Consider the following 20198-nt stretch of genomic DNA (forward strand, 5'->3'; position numbering starts at 1 on the left):
GTGTCTCTCCGTGTCTATGTGGGTGAATGTAGGTATCCATGGAGCCCAGAAGAGGGCATTGAAAGCCCTGGAGCTAGAGTTACAGGCAGTTGTGAGCCAGCCAGTTTGGGAGCTAGGAACTAAACCCAGGTCTCCTGCAAAAGCACCAAGTGTTCTTACCTGCTGTGACGTCTCTGGCCTCAGTTTCTTTATCTTAATTGGTCACTTTGTAAATGTGCATTACAGCTGAGTTTTAGATTGTCTTTCTTGTGCATTTTTGTTGACTCTTAGAATTAGATGCTTGTGATTAACTCTACACTGGAAAAGGTGAGTAGGTTAAGTGATATGAAGTTTCAGGGCATGTGTCATGTCTCTAAACTCTTTTTCCAGGCACGATTTCACTATATTGTTTGCACTGGCATGCATATTAACATTGCAGAGACATTTCCCTTAAAGCTAAGGAATATAGATCCTTTCTCTGGGCTGTCACAATAAATTTATTGGTAATGTTGCACAGCATATGTGAGTTACAGTTTTAATGATCTAGTGGAAGGGCAAATGCTACCAGCTGGGACACCTAATGTCCAGGTCGGATGTGTTAAACACAACGAAAAAGTTGTGGAAAAATGTAAGCAGGCTCACCCACCCAATCAGCTTACCTAGCTCAATGCTGTTTCCTAGATCAGGGTGAGGACTATGTGGGTCATAGGTGGAAGAGCTTCAGGGTCTCTCCTCCCCTTCGATGAGAGAGATGCTGCCACATGTGCACTGCTCTGTGCAGGTGTCTCACTGAAACTGGTGCTGTGGTGTCTCCTAAGATCCCCAGATCTCTGCACATGTCTGCTATACTCAGCTGTTTACTGTGCGGTGTCTGAGAAGGGCTACTCACACAACAGCAACAAAATGATCCCCTGGCCCAATGAAATATTTCTGTTGTCACAAAAGAAAAGGAAGCTATAATTTGACCTCCTGTCATAGAGAAAACTTACCCTTTAGAGGGAGGAAAGGGCATTCTGCTTAAGCAAGGTTTTAAAGGAACAAGAAAAACTGTCATTTCAGGAGCTAGAGCAATGACTTATTGGTTAAGAGCACTTGATGCTCTTGTAGAGGACCCAGAGTCAGTCCCCAGCAAACCACATTGGCTGTCTCACAACTGCCTGTAACTCAAGTTCCAGAGGATCCAATGCCCACGTCTGGCTTCTGCTGGAACTGCACACATTGCTCAGGCACATACACATAAAATAAATCTCTGATTTAAAAGCCAATATTGGGTCATTCTGGGAGATGTTTACGATTCTGAGTTAAACGTTGGTGCTAATTTCTAAACAGAAAACACTTCTATGTAACTCACCCTGGGGACTTTTCTCTCAATAGTCTCACTGCAGGATATCAACATGAAGAAAGCATTCAAAAGCTCCACCATCCAAGACCAACAGGTGGTTTCCAAGAACAGCATTCCCAACCCTGTTGCTGACATTTACAACCAGAGTGACAAGCCTCCGCCTCTGAACATTCTCACACCGTACAGGTACGGCTCCCTCCTGGCTTCCCCACGGCCTTTACAGTGGAGGTGGATGGATGCTTGACAGAGGCAAAAATGTGCTGATGTGCTGGGTGGAGCCACCTTTGAGGGCTCCTTTGGGTTGAAAAACATTTTGAAAATAGTTAACTGCTGTATCATGCCCAACAAAATGACCTATTGCTACAGAGTTGTTGGAGTTCATAATTGTAAGATGCACACCAGAAGGGTAAGCTCTGATTTCCATGCTCAGATGCAGATTTCAGCAGAAGTGGCACTTTGCGCTGCATACCAGGTGTGAGTATGCTGTTCCTTGTGCTCAAAGTTAGCTGGAAAGAAATGGCACAGTTCATTTATAGCATGGTAAAATCCTCGACCCAGCCCTGCAGCCCCACACAGACATCTGCTGTTCTGTTGTTGCTACCGTGGTTGGGCATATCAGGGACAGACTCCAGGAGAAGAATAGAAAAGCAATAGTGCCACATTTATAGGAAGAGGCCACCTGCACACACGCTTGCCAAGCACTGAACGTCCCTCCCATCACTGTGGTGTTTTCTTCTTATACCTCCTGCATCACCTTTGGATCTTTCTTGCTCATTCTTACTGTCCTCTTGCCTTCCATGGTGGGCCTTGTCCCTATGCCCATCTTTCCTCCCCCCTGTGAATCTCACTTCACCAGCACCTGCTGGGCACAGCGGTGGGAGCCAGCAGCGCTCACTTCACAGAGTCGGGGCTATAGCTCAGTGTCTGTGATGGTCACGGAGAAGCCTGTGTGCTCTTGGTCTGTGGTTGCCATCCTGACATTCCTACTACAGAGCCCTTTGGTCCTCCTCAGAACGGCCCAGGCTCTCCATCTGGTTTGGAGCTAGTCTCCATGATAAGAAAATTGCAAGTGTCACCTTTTCTTTCTGCTGGACAGAGAGACTCTCTCAGACAAATGGGCATGCACCCTGGAAACTGACAGGAGATAGGCAACGTGCCTCAGCTTCAGTGAGACAAGTGTGCTTTCCTAGAATTTAGAGCACACACATTTAAAACTAAGATGTTTGTGAATAGAAACATCTCTCCCGCCCACCCTCTTTTCCCACTAATTTTTGTTTTGTTGTTCCTTTGTTTGGGCATAAATGTTCTCCTGTCTGTGTGTTTAACTGACTTTGCATCTCTTTTGCACATATTTAACTTAGTGGAATACGGATATAAAGAGTAAATCTCATGATTTTGTTTTGTTTTATTTTTTCAAGACAGGGTTTCTCTGGCTGTCCTAAAACACGGCTCCAGGCTGGCCTTGAACTCTCAGAGATCCACCTGCCTCTGCCTCCTGAGTGCTGGGATTAAAGGCAGGTGCCACCACTGCCTGGCCCTCCTGATTTAATTTTGAACATAGAGTCTACATTACATCATGACTATTCCAAACATTACAGAAAATGTTTTAATTCTTCCATTTTTATTCTGAGAGCAATGGAAAGCATTCTTTAAAGACTCTGTTTTTATTTTTGATTATATATCTGTCTGTGTGTGCAGTGTCCTCAGAGGCTGGGGAGGGTGTAGTTACAGGCAGTTGTGGCCCCTGACATGGGTGCTGAGACCTGAGCTCAGGTCCTCTGGAAGAGAAATTGGAGCTTTTAGCTGCTGAGTCATCTCTCTAGCTCCTTGAGCAGTGCTGTTGATTCCTATAGCACCTTGAATTCGTGGTGGCTAGGTTATTACTGGTTCAGTGGTAAGGGAGTAATTCACACAATGACTTGAGATATTATTTAGACTGTGGCAATCATAACAGTACTGAGATAGCCACAGGGAATGAATGTGTCTCTGTCCTGTCCACGTACCACAAACATTTGCCTTCTTTCCATAACGGTGCTGAGTAAACCTGAATTGACAAAGAGGACAGAGCACTTACTAGTTTTTTATATCGTAACTGTATTGACGGTCCCAGTAGAAGTTAGTGTGCACTGAGCATCCAGCTGCCTCTATATGTAGCTTGCTGTTGGGATAAACCAAATAGTTCCTTAAATGCATGAGCTGTTAAAACTGGATATTTGTGAGGTGGGGGCAATTGTCACAGAGAATTTGTACCTAGTTAGCTCTCAGTTTTTAAGTTTGTAGGGTTATTTGCTTTTGCGCCTGTTTCCATGTCTTTCCAAATAGGGAAGTTTAGGGCATGATACATAAGGTGGTTAGGATGCCTCACGTAGGTGTTAGGATCCAAAGAGTTAGATTTAATGCCAACCTCCCGACAAAGGTCGCTAACAATCTTTCTCGCCCTGACTTTGAATGCATTGGTCCATAGAGATGATAAGAAGGATGGGCTGAAGTTCTACACAGATCCCTCTTACTTCTTTGACCTCTGGAAAGAAAAGATGCTGCAGGACACAGAAGACAAGAGGAAGGAGAAGCGACGTCAGAAGGTGCGTGGCTGGGTGGCATGCTCTCACCAGTGTGCACACGGGTCCTTGCTCAGATAGTGGGGCTGTGACATCTAGTGCACAGGTTTTCTCAGGGTGCCCTCTTTTCACACGGCAGTCCTGACACTTTAATCTAGCACAGCAAGGCTATTTTAAGAGAAATACGGCAGTTTGTTCTACAGCACTTGTCTGTCTTTAACAAAAGAAGTGGCGCCCTCTCCATTTGGTTTCTGACTGTTTCATAACCCCTGACCCTTTGCTCCCTCAGAGCTTCATAGAACAGTCAGTGCTCCCATCAGGCATCTTAGTCACATTCATGCTGTCGGGCAACCACCTGACTGTGACTGACAACTTGGTGAGGTGTTCGTGAGAGATTGGGAAGCATGAGTGACTGTGCTTTCAGAGAGATATCCTACAGGGGGTGGAGGTAGAAAACAAGAGGAATCCAAGTTGGCACATTTAAAGCCAGCTGCCCTACACACCATCTTGGCAGGACAAGGTGACTTGTTCAGGTTCAGGGACTTCCACTTTGAAACCAGGCCTCTTGACTGAGAGTTTAGACCTACCCCATTGAGAGTAATGAATTTTATATATAAGCTGTGTTCAGAAATCAACCTCATGCCATGCTTTCAATCCCAGCATGGGAAGGCAAAAGCAGGCAGATTTCTGTAAGTTCAAGACCAGCCTGGTCTACATAACAGATGCTGGAACAGCCAAGGATACATAGTGAGACCTTGTCTCAAAAGAAAAAGCACCAAACACAAACCTGAAAACCAAGAACAAACATCAATAATATAATATTGCCAAGTGGTAGTGCCCACCTTTAATCCCTGCACTCAGGTGGCAGAGGCAACCAGATCTCTGTGAGTTCAAGGCCAGCCTGGTCTACAGAGGGTGTTCCAGGACAACCAGGACAACTATCAGCTTGCTTGATAAATACTAGGTCATACTGGAAGAAATACCCAGCCCTCTGTGGGACAATCTGAGGTTTGAAGTGTTTAGCTGTACTGATCTAGTTGGAGTGGAGTTGAAGATGAATATGAACTTGAGGTTTGGAAATTGGATTTAAGATCAGGCCAGGTGCAACTCAGCAGCAGGGCACCAGATCATATGCACAGGTCTTGGCTTCACAGAGGGGGTGGGGTGGGGTGCCCCGATTCTTACACTCAGGGTTACACAGGTGTAACTGGGGAATCTGGAAAGAACTGCTGAGTGTTACAAAGAATTCAAGAGCAAAGAAGTCATGGAAGAAAAAAAGTGTCTAAAGCCATTCTTCTCTAGCTCACCATAGCTTTCATTACAAAACCCAGGACTTTCAGGAAGGCCTTCCATGGACACTTCCTGCCCTTCCAAAAGTCCCTGCCTTCTTAGGGTCCTCTTCAGGAGAGGGTTCCCTTCTGGAAGTTTTATTTGTTTGTTCAGGTTTGTTTTGCCTATATGTATATCATGTATCACTTGAGTGCTTGGTGCCTGCTGAGGCCAGAAGGGGGCATCAGATCCCCTGAAACAGGAGTTACAGGTAGTTGTGAGCCACCGTGTGGCTGCTGGGAATGGAAAACCAGTCCTTTTAACCACTGAGTCATCTCTCCAGTCCTGTGTGTGTGTGTGTGTGTGTGTGTGTGTGTGTGTGTGTGTGTGTGTGTGTGTGTGTGTGTGTGTGTGTGTGCGTGTAATAAATTCTAGGATCCATAAGTGAAGGAATACATGTGACATTTGTCATTCATAGTCAGGCTTAATTCACTTAGTATCAGAATTTCCAGCAGATCCATTTTCCCTTTTTCTTTGTAGCAGAATTCAGTTCCTTGTGCACGTGTCTGACATTGTCTTTATCCATTTCCCTGTTGACAGTCAACATTTAGCTGTTGTGAGTGACACTGTAGTAAAGCTTTGGGAGGAACCATCTCTTTGATAAATTGACTTAGAGTCCTTTGGGCAAATCCCAGAAGTGGGGAAGCTGGTCTGGTTTGGGTTTCAGGGGACCCCTATATTGCTTCCCTGGGTGCAGGATTAATTTACATCCAGGCCCAGAAAGTGTTTATGGTTCCCTTATCTCTGTCCTCACAAAAAGTGCTTTTCTTAGTGAGTGTTGGCTCTGGCTGAATTGAGACAGACTCTGGGTGTAGTTGTCAACTGTGTTTCCTAAGAAGGTACTTGCAGGGCTCCTTCCTGTAGTCTGTGAATTTGTATAGTCTGAGGGCCAGTGGGGTAGAGCATGTTTTCATGTGTTACATGGGGTCTTACTCCCCGAAGTGCATATGTTGAACCATCACCACACCTCCAGAATGAACCAATTTGATCATGGTGCATGATATTTTTGATGTGTTCTTGAGTTGCATTTGCAAGCATTTTCCTGAAAATGTTTGTGCCTCTGATAAGGAAATTGCCAATAATTATCTTTTTGTTGCTGTTTTATCTTTATCCTGTCTTTGTATTTGGGTGATACTGGCTCTGTTCAGAATGTTTGGTGACATTTCTCCCTTTCTAGTCTAGAAAGCAGCATAGGAAGCATTTCCGTTAGCTCTGTAACTGCCTCACAGATGCAGCAGGCATCTGGGGTTTTTGAGAGACTCTTTTCTTTTTTATTACTGCTTCAATGTTGCTTTTTATAGGAGTTTAAGCTGTTTTTTTTTACTCTTTGCTTAATTTTGGTAGGTCATAGGCACCTAGACATGCATCTATTTCTTTCATGTTTACCAACTTACTCTAAAGCAGGTCTTCGGTTATGGCCCTGTAAGTTTCTGAATTGTATGCTGTCTGTTCCTGGATTTCCCTTCTCACCACTAATTTTATTAATTTGGATCTGTGTTTGGATTTTTTCCATTGGTTTGACTAAATGCCAACCATTTTTATCTTTTCAAATAACCAACCCTTTTGTTGATTTTTTTTTTTTTACAATTTCATTTCTTTCTCCCCTGGTGTCTGTTATTTCTGTTCACCTGCTGATGGGTTTTTCTTGTTCTTATTTTTCCAAGACTCTAAGGCACATTGTTAAGTTTGTATTTCAAATCTCTCATGTTTTTAAGATGTGGACACATCACAGCTATAAGGCTGCTTTTATTACATCATGGATTCCTTTAGCTTGTATTCCTCTTCGTGGAAGTGTTTCTCCTTCAACAGTAACTGATAGTTTTGCTGGACATAGTAATCTGGGTTAGCAGAAGAAGGGCATGCATGAGGTGGGGTCAGTAAGGACAGGAGGCAGGTGTGATGGGCACAGAGCTGTGTTGCATGGTCTTGGAATTCTAATGTGGGCCAGTATGGTTGAGATACAGTTCATTATTGTTAATATTTAGCAATGATGGCCTGGTGTGTGTCTCCATCTTATATACATGTTACTGGATAGAACTGAAGGCTGAACCGTTGTGACGAAATAACACACCTATTTCCTGAATATGTCAACGTGTGCCTCTCGAACAGGAAGAGGGATAGCTGGTGAGTGCCTTTAGCACTGAGCTCTCAATTAGGTTGCAAATTGGCTTCACACTGAAATTCCCCTCCCCCTTTTTCTTTTGGGTTTTAAAAGTAGACAGACAATATGTCCTAGCTATAGCACAGCCAAGTGGCTTTAAGGTGACAAAGGCACACTCTCTCTGTGAGGACCTAGCATTGCTTAGCAGTCGTGTGAGCATCTTTTCAGACCATGTATTAAGGCATGCACACACATGTGGTAAAGCATTTTATATATGTAGAATCATACCAGACATGATTTGTGCACACATGAATTATTAAAGATGTGGTGTTTTTTTTCTTAATAGCATACAGTATCCTGAAATACAAATGCCCTATAAACTACCTGCCCTTTGCCATGCTGAGTGTAAACTGCACTCTTAAAGTACCCCAGTAGGATTCCTACAGCAGCAGAGTTGGTTTTTAGGATAAATTCCTAGAAGTTGAATTGCTGTTAATGAGGAGGAAGCAAGGCAAGGTCTGGGTGGTCCCGTCATATCGCCCCTGCCTCTCAAAAGGCTGAAGACTTAGTTTACACTGTCAACAGGCTTTCGCCAGCCTCTAGTAGTGTTAGTTTGCTGAGTGTCCCATCTCATCTGCATCCCGTCTTTCTGTGTCCTCACCTGACATTCTGCATCTTGTGTGCATTTGATGTTTTTACTCTTTGTTCCAGATCTTCTAAACACCTCTAATCCACTCTGCCCACCAATCTCTCACTGCCTTCAATTGCAGGCATTTGGTATACATATATACACATGTACATATTTAAATATATGAAATGTAGAAACATATAATATGCCTATCTAATATAAAGTTGTAAGATATATCACATTTTAAAATATAGATACATTTATATTTTACCATATTCTACAGAGACACTTGTTTATTCTAGCTTTCAGTCTTCCCTTTCCAGAGTACAAACTCCATGAGGATAGAAACTGTGTGTGTGTGTGTGTGTGTGTGTGTGTGTGTGTGTGCTTGCCATTTGTGTCGTCAGTGCCTGAGTGCTGATCATAGACCCTGGGACATGCTTACGCTTGAGGTATGGTGTGTGGTTTTGATCATTCAGCCAGCATTTATTGACTGTATGCTTCCTGTAAAGGTAATACAGTGTGGTGAGGTCCATACGGGAGAGTTGGGGCCGAGGGAGCACACAGCCTTTGTCAAGAGAGATCATAAATGTTTGTGCAAGAAAAGGGACAGATGTGTCTCAAAGAGGATCTCACCTTGGAGGAGGGGCTTGCATGGGACCACAGTGAACACTGAATGTGCTTTAGCTAACAGGACTGGTATAAGAATGGTTTTGTGTGTGAACAGGTAAGTTGTGTGTGTGTGTGTGTGTGTGCGCACACACGCGCGCACATGCACATGCACACACTCATACATGCTCATGCTCTTGTAGGGTGTTCAAACTGTCAGTGAGAGAATGATTTTTATGAATGGTTTTACCAGATATCTCACATGGGCAGTGCAGATCTAGGTGTGAGCATGTTAAACAGGCCATAACCCTAGCGAGCAAGGGTCCAGTCCCAAAGGCGAAGGTAAGTGCTCTAGTGGGAGTGGGAGCCTTTTGTTTCTTTAGAGACCCACTTGATTTCTGATGGACCTGGTGAGCCCGAGGCATATGCTGTCCTAGAATCTCCTTACAGTCGGGTATAAGCAGGATGAAAATGCCTCTTGTGTGTGCACCAGGCTTGTTTATTGTGCATTTAACTGCATCTAACCTGCTGTTTTCCTTTCCCTTCTGTCTTGGCATGCTTGCTTTCTTTTCCTGGACATCAGGAGCAAAAACGTGTAGATGGCACCACCCGTGAGGTGAAAAAGGTTAGAAAAGCCAGAAACAGGCGCCAGGAGTGGAATATGATGGCGTATGACAAAGAGCTTAGGCCCGACAACAGGTTGTCTCAGAGTGTGCACCACGGAGCATCCTCCGAGGGATCTCTGTCCCCAGATACTAGGTGTGTGCGTGTCACGTGCCCCTCTCCCCATGTTTGAGCCCCTGTATTTTGGGTTTCTGTGTGCCCCACTATGTCTTAAAAATGACATCCATATTTTGATTTGAAAATAATGCCTTATGGCAGTGCTATTTGAAGTTGGGTTACTTTGCATGCTGTTTAAACTTTCTTAAGTTTGCTCTGGGGTTTAAAGTGGAATTTAAATGTGGATTCTGCACTTGGGTGACTGTCAATGACTTGAATTTTGCTTAGTTGTCCCTTACTACTTTAATGTAGATTGTTGACTTTCCTTTGTTCTTTGTCACCTAACTGTGATCATGGGGTGGTAGTAGTGACCCTGGAAGACGTTCATTCGAAGAAGACACAGACAACAGAGGGCTGATGTCTCACCTTTGGTAACTCATCTTACAGGCTCTCATTTCAGGAGAACTTCCTACTGAGTTTTCTTCTAAAAGTTGCCATCACCTAAATAAGAATATTTCTTGCAGGTGCAAACAGTGAAGTCATGAGGTCACATTTGTCACAGAGACTCACCCAGTGACTGCTAGCCAGCTTTAACTTTGGTTTAATGTCTTGCTTCAGTTTTATTGAATCATTGTGATCCATGTGTATGGACTTCCAGTCTACAGTATTACAAGTTTGAATTCAAGTTGGGTGCCCAGCTCAGATGGAAGAGTGATCACCTGGCATGTGTGAAGCCTTGAAGCCTGGAGTGTCACAATCCCCGCATGGTGGCACATGCCTCTAATCCTAGCACTCAGAGGTGGAGGCAGGATGATTGGAAAATCAGGGTCCTCCTGGGCTACATACCCAAGGCCATCCTGGGCTACATACCTGAGGCCATCCTGGGCTACATACATGAGTCCATCCTGGGCTACATACCTGAGGCCATCCTTGGCTACATACCTGAGGCCATCCTTGGCTACATACCTGAGTCCATCCTGGGATACATACCCGAGGCCATCCTTGGCTACATACATAAGGTCATCCTGGGATATATACCTGAGGTCATCTTAGGCTATATACATGAGGCCATCCTGGGATGTATGAGACTCTATCTTTAAAATAACAACAAAGCACTAAATTTATCAAGAAAATGTCAAAAACAGCAAGAAATCAAGCACCTCACACTTGATTTCTTCTCTTTGGTTCTTTCTTCTTTTCACCTTTAAACGTCAGCGATTAGAGCAGTCTCTACCTACCCAAGCAATAGGTGGGTGTTTGCTAGGACACAAGTCTAAACTTGTTGCAGGGCATTTGACATTGCTTCCTGCCCAGGCCTACGAGCTCTGAAAAGGCAGGCCCCAGGTAATCTTTCTACACACCTGCTGCCTACAGTAGTCAGAGAACTCTGGGAGCTTTGGGTTCTAGCCTCACATTTGAACTTCAGTGTCAGTTTATTGATATTACGGTTCTCTTCCTAAGGTGAGGGAGACAGGGACCCAAGAGTCCTCACCAGTGTCAATTTGTTGTTTTGACAGATAGCTTAGTTGGAATTTTAACTTTGTCATGCAAAGCACATACCTGTTTTCACTCCGTATATGCTCTAATTTAAACACGTATAGATGGAAAACCTGCAGTTTTTTTAACCCTTGGAATGCTTCTCACCCTACCATCTGGGGTGAGGTTGTTCCATGCTGGCATGATGCTGAGGGTCATTGGAATTATTGATACTTTGCTTGTGTGTGCATGTGGTCTAGATAAGGTTTCATTTCTCTTAGCTTACCAGAACATAGCTGGGTGGATCGTTTTGTCAAAACTTGTCTTTCTAGTGACTTACTCTTGGCATACGTAACTTACTAGCAAACAGATCACAGTGCATCACTGGGCTTAGACTGAACACCTTGAGTTAATTTGGAAAGTTTTGCTTATTTTATTAGATTAGAACTGCAGCCTTTTCTCTTTTTAAGAAAATGTTTATTTTCTTTTGAGTTATTTGTATGTATATGTACGTGACATTGTGTGTGTGTGTACAGTGCCTGCAGAGGCCAGAATAGGGCGTCAGATCCCGTAGAACTGTAGTTACAGATGGTTCTTAACTGCTCTGTAGGTGTGGAAATCAGACCTGGGTTTTCTGCAGGAACAGCAAGTGCATTTCACTGCTTAGCCATTCATCACTCCAGCCCTACCTCTTATTATGAAACAAAACATACTCATGTCTGGATATTGCAGAAAGAAATTAAAGTTAAGTATCTGTCACAGCATCATCCAGAGACACCATTTGCATTTTACTGTATCTGTCCTTAGTCTTTCTGCACCTGTGTGGGATTTTTATCTTTACAACATTGGAATCATACTGCGCATTTCCTGTTGACTTTTTTATTATTGCTGGGTTGTTTTTGTTTGTTTGTTTTGTTTTTGTTTTTTACACAGGGTCTCACTATGTAGCCTTGGGTGCCCTGGAACTCTTGATGTAGACCTCAAACACATCTGCCGCAGCCTCCCAAGTACTGGGATTAAAGGCATGCGCCACCATACCAAGCTCTTTGACATCTTAAAAAATCTTATTTTTCAATAATTTTTGGTAAAAGCAGGATTTTTAGTTGTGCAGCCTCCTTCTCACATGTCCATTAAGAATACCAAGGAAATTCATCTCAAGTTTCATGGTGTGTGTACAAGACAGTTATATGTGCAAAGTGTTGTAGCTCAGCCCAGGTGAACTAAACTGCTAGTCACGGCTTGTCTCCACCTGCGAGTTTCGGATGAGCAGTTGATGGAATGCTCTCTGGAGTCAGAGATCGGTGCGTCTCCACATCCAGCCTGCCTTGTCCTGGACCATGCTTTAGTGCAGTGGCTCTGCCCACCTGCCTCTCTACAGACCCCAGGGATTGATGGGATTCTCCCACTAGGTGAACAGCCTCCTTCCTGCCTGCCTCTTTATCTTCACCCACCAGTTCTCTCTGCTGCAGCACACGGAGACTGGCCATCGCAGAGCCCCAGGACCACACCCTCATCACCACATAGACAGTGTGGCTCATGGCAATTCTGCCTGCCCACTCAGTCAGCGTCCTCCGAGTCCTCCCGCCACAGCCTGAGGGCAAGCCCCTGTTCCCTGTCCTTCCATCTTCACCTGGCCAGTCCTCTCTACTCCTCCCATTTTCACCCTTCTTCAGAGTCCTGTCCTGTAGAAACCCTGCACCTTCCTTTTCCCACTGATTGTGTGTCACTTCTGTCTCTGTCTGGTCACCACCTCTGTCTTGACTCCTTTTTGCTGTTTCTCAAATCTGTTTTCCAAGAATGACATTCTCACTTGTGCCACAGAACATGCTGTGTCCTGCCCTGTGTCTCACTGGAGACACTCCACAATGTTTCCTTTAGAGAGTGACACACTGGTGATCTAGGTACTTGGCAGAGTGTGGACATCATCAGTGACCCCATAGTTTTAGATCTGTTTATACTTTTGAAATGCACTGAGCCCAAGTACAGGACAGATAGCTTTTACCTCTAAAATATTGCTAGAGGTTGGAAGAGTGGACCAGACATCATCACACGCACATCATAATCTAGGCCCCAGCTCACAAATGGGAGAGAAATAAACCATTCATTCGTATGCTGTAGTTAGGGGACAGAGAGGAGGAGGAAGAGATTCTTCTGACTTGCTCAGTGCTCCAGTTGTATCTTAGTTCCTGCTCCCTCTACATCCCCAGTGTATGTTTACCTGTTTCCCTTCAGAGAGAGAAACACAAGCTGAATCCTAACAGGAACCAACAAGTATACGTGAGAAAAGTCAGAACAAGACGAGAAGAGTGGGAGAGGAGGAAAATGGGCATTGAATTCATGAGTGACGCAAAGAGCCTGGATCAGGCAGTGAGCACAAAGTAAGACGGGAAGCCCAGAGGGTTCGTCATTTTGCTTTCTTGGATTCCCAACCCAAGGTCGAGCCCTGCTTCAGCATCACGGGAGGATGTGCAGCCCCTACTGACTGTCCTGTAACTCGGGCGAGAACATGTGCCTCTTGCTAACACGCTTGTGGTCACCACGTATGCAGTTCTCACCCTCTTCGCAGGCCATGCAGGATGCCCATCGTCAGCCCCTTCCAAACTGCTCACTAATGATCTCCTTCCCTTTAGAGCTCTGTTGTGACGGTGTGCTCACAGCCCAGGAAACCTGTCCGCGTGGCTTTTCCTTCCTTGCTATTGCATTCTGGACCCCACTTTCTTGTCCTGCCGTTAACATGTATCCAGTTCGCCTGCCGTCTAATTAATCGCTGCCATATTTTCTTGCCTCTGCAGTTCTCTGTCCATCTGAGATTTGTTTCTAAATGAAATGGGGTTTGATATATAACATTGTTTTCATAAAAAAAATAATGTGGAATGTTGTGAAAATGAAGGCTCTGGTAGCCCTACTTACTGGTCTGACTTATCAAAGCTTCAAATCTGAATCCATGTAACGCTGGGGCTTGCTGCTAAAATCATTGTTGTGCTTGGAAGCTCTTTCGTGGCTGGACCTAGCTGATCATAAAAGGAATAAGTGTCTCATCCTTGTGTACTGACAATGCTGTTATTTGTGGATATGCATCTTCTTCTCAGGAGACATTTTTAAAACTTCAATCTCTCCCCCCCCCCCCCAACCATTTCCTCGGAAATCAGGTCTCACACGTCCGATGTCACCGATTACTCTTATCCTGCTACTCCCAGCCACTCTTTGCAAGCACAGCCGGTGACACCTTCCTGCACAGCTGGTGACACACCACTGCATGGAACCACAAACCAAGGCGCTGAGCATGAGTACCGACCCTCGTCTGCCTCAGCAAGGCACATGGCCCTAAACAGACCTCAGCAGCCACCGCCCCCACCTCCTCCCCAGGCCCCAGAGGGGGCCCAGGCTTCTACATCAGTGGCCCCGACTGACTATGGGTAAATTACTATTCATGTTCACTGTTGCTCTTGAATTTGTGTCTTGAAAGAATTTTATCACATAGAATATAGTCAAGAATGGTCAGGCATACTGTCAGTGTTGACTGAGTCTATGCCAAATAAAATAGGTGTAGAACCCTGTCACATCTAAGGTGGGCAGTGTGTTTGTGTGTGTTCCCCCGTTCCTCTGTTCATATACTGACTCCAAGCCAAGGTAGCAGTAAAGGGTAAAATGTTTATTAGCCAACCTGTTCACACCTTCAAGTTTCTCAAGGAGTGCTGGTCATAGACAATGAAAACATGTAATGTCACTCCTCTCCATTCATCCTATAAGCCCCTTTCTCAGCCTCTGGGCTCCTGGTGCATTCCACCCTACACCCTCTTGCTTTCTGATCTGTGGGTTGAATGCCTCCACTGTGTACAGACCCCTCCTGATCATGTGTTGATTCATTTGAGCCCCTCCCCTTTATTTTGGTAGGTTGCCTTTAGCTCTTTCAAAATTAGTCTTCAAGATGCTCCCTACCCTAGTGTCTGCACACAGAGAAGTTGAATATAGCAATGTGCCTCCACCAGAGTGCTGGCATTGTTTTCTAATTGTACCCACAGCCTGAAAGAGGAGAGAGACCACAGGGTCTGGGTGTCCCCTATCCTTAGGCGTTGGCTAAGCTGGGATTACTAGAATGTGTTTTAAGGCTGCTACATCAGGCACATGGAGAGTGTTGTAATTTAAAAAAGCGGAGCATGAGAGAAAGACGCCATGGGGCAGGATAGAAGCAGAGGGTGTTGTTGTTGTTGTTGGGGAAAGGGAAGGGGGAGACTGGCCTCCAGAGACAGGAGCAGCAGGAGAGAGGAGAAGCGAAAGAGAGAGGGGAGAGAGAAAGGGACAGAGAGGAAGAGAAGAGAGAGGGGAGGGCGGGAGGTGGGCAGGGCCCTTTAAAAGGGAACATAGTGAATATGCACAGGTGGTGCTCTTAGTGGCTGCTACTGAGGGCGTATCCTGTCAGAACCCCAAGGACAGGCCAGTACAGATGCCTGAACACTAGAGAGTCTGTGGTTTTCAAAACCATTGCCATGTCCCTTGGGATGTTTGACATGACACTGGGCCCCTTAACCTTGGAGATTCTCATCAGACAGGGTCAAAGAAAACAGCATCCTCCCAAACCCTGTCTCCTAGGCTTCAGAAGCCTCATGAGATAAGATAAAGAGCTACACAGCATCTTTGAGGTACCCAGGATGAAGAGAGCATTAGCCTTTTACTGTCATGAATATACCCTAGCCATCCAGAGGTTTGTTTTTCAAATGGTCGTTTTAGGTGCATTTCAGTGGGTTTTTCATTGTCGTGATGAATTGTATGTATAAGACTGGAAGAAACTTTCAGAGTGGACATGCACACCCACAGTGACTCCGTCTGGCTGGCAGCAGCACACACTGTGTCTGAAAGGGTCTCCTCTATAAACTCTGTTAGAACCTGAAAGATGTGACCCTCTCTAGTAACTGTATCTTATTGTTCTTTAGGATGCTTCCAGCACAGATAATTGAATACTACAACCCCTCAGGACCACCACCGCCTCCCCCTCCACCCATGATTCCTTCAGCACAAACTGCCTTCGTCAGCCCTCTCCAGATCCCCGCACAGCCCCCATTCCCTGCCTCAGCTGCTTCCCACCAGCCCTCCACCGGGCTCTTGGCCACAGCACCACCACCTCCAGGCCCCCCACCTCCTCCACCTGGTCCTCCTGGCCCCTCGTCTCTTTCATCCTCCCCACTGCATGGCCCCCCTGTGGCTGAGGCAAAGCGCCCAGAACCTGCACAGTCGCCCATAAGTGATGCAAGAAGTGACCTCCTGGCTGCCATCCGGATGGGTGAGTGCACACCTCATGTCACAGTCTCCCTTTTAGAAGAGACTGCCTTGGGGTTAAGCTAGCTACACTGCCTTCAGAAATAACTGTACAATCTCTTATTTCTTTCTTAAAAGATGGGAGTCTTTTACTGGTAGCATGGAAACACATTATAAAAAAAAGTTAAAGATTCAGAAAATGTGTGCTTAACAAGAAACCAGAAATTAGACATCAAATGATAGATTAAGTAATAAGACCTTTCTCACTTTGTACCACAAGAATAAAATGGAAGAAAGTGAGCCACCAGCAATGGTTTCATTTTAAACAAATCTAAGTTTACTCTGGACTCGGCAGAGAAGCTCCATGTGCCAAGCCGGTGGTTCCGGCATTTATTCAGCAGCATAGAGATTGTGCCAGGCAAAAGTCCTGCCCTCACCGCCAGTCCCCAATACAGGAGAGGTGTCACTTTCATCATGTACACTCAGTAGAGGGAGCCTGGCGCCTGGCCTGTCTGACTGTTCTGGAGCCTTCCAGGAAGACCTGTGTGTGTAGTACCATTCATCCTTAGCCAATCAAAGCCCAGGGTGGCCAGGGCAGAGACAGGCCATGGGATTCTCACAGGGCTGCTTGAGCCTTGGGGAACGAACAGTACAGCCTCCTGGTTACAGTTTGTCTCAGCTGAAAATAAATGAGGGCAGTTGCTAGTCTGCAACCCTAGGAACTCCACTGGCATAATATCTTTGACAGAGCTGTGATGCAGCTGCCTCTGCCTGAGCTCATTGAACCAGGCCAATGTGTGTTTGTGCATTGTGCGCACGCACACACACACACACACACACACACACGCGCGCGCACAAACTCACAAATGCCACTCAGAGTTTCCTCCAAGTACCTTGAATGTCATTTATAAACTTCAGTTTGTCAAGAAATGAAGTCTGAAAGGCAGAATGCCGTAAGGGGCAGTCAGCTTTCCTGTCATAGGAAGAGAGTATTAGATGTGCTTTTTGTACACCCATGGCCAGTCCAGTGAGCCCATAACCGGAGACTGCCATGTTCCGAAAGGCCATCTCCATTCTCTGTAGATGCAAAGCCTGTACATATAGAGATCAAAGCACTGTCCAGATTAAAGTTACCAGAAATGGGGGCAAATGGGGCAGGAGATGGCTGTATCCTGAGCCAGGGAAAATGCCCCCAGTAGATTGGCTTAATGGTAGCATTTGAATAATATTTATGAAGAAAATAGAAACATTGTTTATCTATGTTAACTTCTGGTTTTGATGTTTTCTTCAGGAAAGAATATGTGAAGCATTTTAGTAGTATAGGAACATTATGTCCCATGTAATTCCTGAAAAGTCCAGAGAAGAATGAAGTGTGTGTGTGTGTGTGTGTGTGTGTGTGTATGTGTATGCCTGTGCCTTTGTCTGTGTCTGTGTCTATGTCTGTATGTTTGTGTGTGACAGATTGGAAAAGCTTCTTCCAACGCTGTCAAGACAAATAATATGGGAATATTTTTCTCCTGGTTTCATAGAGAGCCCATAAATCTGAAATTTTGTCAAAGAGAAAGATTTAAAGTGGTCCAAGTTAAATCCCCTGCATACTGTGTTCCCACACAGTTGTGAAGAAGGTTGTATATTGTGTCCATTACCTGCAGTAGACTTAGCACACCCATTCTCTCCATCCTCAAATGGCCACCACCATTTGTATTTGTAAACTCAGTAGAAACGGGGAGACCTGTTTGGTTTTCCTTCACTGGGAGCTAGCGAAGAGACTGATTCTCCTCCCCACACTGCGTTTTCAGGAATTCAGCTGAAAAAAGTTCAGGAGCAACGAGAACAGGAAGCCAAACGGGAGCCTGTCGGGAATGATGTGGCCACAATCTTGTCTAGACGCATCGCCGTGGAGTACAGTGACTCAGATGATGACTCTGAGTTTGACGACAATGACTGGTCCGACTGAATCGCACAAGGCTGGGCAGCAGGTGGACAGCCAGGGCACCGTATGGCAGTGTGTTAGGAGCGTGTGTGATCTCTGCACCCACATAGTGGTGTTACCCTGTAGCTTTAGTAACTTTTGTATTAACAGTGTGCTATTGCTTCTGCACATCCTTCTGGATTTGTTGAGTATTTACTGTGTAATACTTAAGTGCCACTAAACACAGCACACCGTGCTGCACACCAGGAAATACGCTGTAACTAGTGCATAGTCCTGAAATAGCATCTCGCTTCCCTCTTGGCCCTGAGTCTTCACTCTTGTGCATCCTGATTGGGCAGACTTGCCATGTGTGGGTGGAGCTGCCGGCGTCAGGTCTTTGCAAGATGAATGGCTATGTGTCTCAGTGATGTCTTCCAACTAGTAGGTGATACTGCTTTACTGTTTCTTTCCTTTGCAGGGTGATTTCTAGGTGGACTTGGTTCTAGAGGGAGAGGTTTAACGAATAAGAGTGAGATGTTTCTCCATTTGGACTCCTGGCCTGGTGGCCTTCGAGTGAATGTGTGTGCTCTGCTTTGCTTGTATGCTATGTTGTTTCTGTTGGCTTTGCACCCACAACAGAGGGCTCCCTTTTCAACAGGGGCCCCTGTGGGCACTCACATGGGAAGTGCTCACTAGTGACATTTGTTCAAAGCTGCAAATGGGACTCACTATAGTGGCCACCCCTGATAGTGTGGACACCAGTGAGCCAGGCCAGATGCAAGCTGCCCAGAGTTACAGATCTTACATGGCAAGCTGCCGCATCTGGTCCCCTCCTACCCCACCCAGCTCAGATGAGACCTACACATTCCATTTCCTGGGATCCCTGCTCCTTTGTTCACCAGGAGAGAGCATAGCTCAGCACCTCATCCCACTCGCTCAGAATCTTAGGGGCTTGGGCTTAGCTGAGAGATGTCGCCAGCTGTTCATGACCCGCGGTGCTGTGACTGGATTCACACTCAGTCTCTCAAACAGGGCCTTCACCCCCTCCGGAAGCACAGTGCTCTTCTCTCATGTTGTTGGCACATTTTAATTTTTTAAAGTACCTCACCAGATAAACTGGATCCAGCCTGTTGCCATGACAGAGAACCCTGACCTCCCCCTGTTGTCTGGTCCCTGGCATAGGCAGGGGCTCTAACTCCAGGAGGACACTGTCAGCTTTGCAGTTGGAAGGACAGCTGCTCATTTAAATAAGTCACTGGGTGTCCCAGGCTTGGGTTACGGAAGGACCTCATGGATGTGCTAGGACCCCGATGCCCCAGAACTCCTTAGGTGCACACATCAAATGGACTACAGCCCATAGTATCGCTCACTTTTGATGAGAAGCGGAACCTAGATCTGGGGCGAAGTCATGTCAGTCCATGCAGAGTGTCAGTGGGATAGTGAAAAGTCACTTTTGCTCATGAGTGTGGGGACATCACCCAGCTGCCCACATCACCCTCTGGGTGAATGGACACCTGTCTACTTGGGCAGCCATCTTGTAACACCTGCCTGTAGTAAGTTTTAGTCACATCGAATTTAACACTAAAAACCCATCTAAGCCCCCTCCCTGTTCCCCGCTTTGGCATGTGTCCCAGTATTCTCTGCTGCTGGGTGGACTGGCATGCACTTCCAGTGATCATCCTGGAGCCTGTACACACATGGCCATTACTATGACTCACTGTCATATTACTAATTTTAACAAGCTTCTACATTTCTTTGTCGTTTCCATTTTTACCAGCACGGAGACCTAACTTGTTGGCATCATCCTCACGACTTTGCCATTTTGAGTCGTTTGTTATGCTTACGGTGGTTTGCCTCTGTTGTTCCTCCTGTGTTCCTGTGTTCCTGTGCCCTGTGGAACTCCAGAACTCACATTTGGCAGCACTCCTTCATGTGGTAGGGTCCTTATGTTCTCAGGGTGGAGGAAAAACATTACAGCTACCAGCCATTGTCAGGGTTTCTTTTACTGATATCACATCATAATGAAGTTAGTGGCACTTTATTCATAAATATTCTTGTTGATTGTCCTGTAGTTTCATCAACCAGTTAGTTTTAGTTTGTTATAGCTAGTGAGAAAGCTTTTGCCCACTGTATTCTGTAACCTTTGAAAGAATGGAAGGTGACTAAAATACAGTTTAGATTATCTTCAGAGTATCTTTTCAGCAAATTTGATCTAATCTAAAATTTAAACCCAGGTTGCTTCTAACACAATACTTTATAAAAGAGCACAAAGTAAAAAGTTTAAAGTTTCT

The 20198-nt window shown here is 45.5% G+C and overlaps 1 protein-coding gene across 7 annotated transcripts in view; it reads left to right on the forward strand.

The window, feature by feature from the left end:
• Wasf3 (WASP family member 3) overlaps nucleotides 1–18228 on the forward strand; it is an 89996-nt gene extending 71768 nt beyond the window's left edge. For 6 of the 7 annotated variants that reach the window (XM_013120487.3, XM_005079906.4, XM_040751369.1 and 3 more), the window contains 6 exons: nucleotides 1354–1507; nucleotides 3786–3903; nucleotides 9130–9305; nucleotides 13892–14158; nucleotides 15674–16020; nucleotides 17795–18228. In XM_013120487.3, the coding sequence (XP_012975941.1) occupies nucleotides 1354–1507; nucleotides 3786–3903; nucleotides 9130–9305; nucleotides 13892–14158; nucleotides 15674–16020; nucleotides 17795–17952 (1220 nt within the window). In that variant the 3' untranslated portion in view covers nucleotides 17953–18228. Of the gene's footprint in view, nucleotides 1–1353; nucleotides 1508–3785; nucleotides 3904–9129; nucleotides 9306–12974; nucleotides 13121–13891; nucleotides 14159–15673; nucleotides 16021–17794 lie in introns of all 7 variants that reach the window. The other variant, XM_013120489.3, reaches the window with a different exon arrangement.
• Nucleotides 18229–20198: the final 1970 nt, after the last annotated feature.

Source organism: Mesocricetus auratus, unplaced genomic scaffold (genome assembly GCF_017639785.1).
Source record: "Mesocricetus auratus isolate SY011 unplaced genomic scaffold, BCM_Maur_2.0 Super-Scaffold_100008, whole genome shotgun sequence".
Taxonomy (NCBI): domain Eukaryota; kingdom Metazoa; phylum Chordata; class Mammalia; order Rodentia; family Cricetidae; genus Mesocricetus; species Mesocricetus auratus.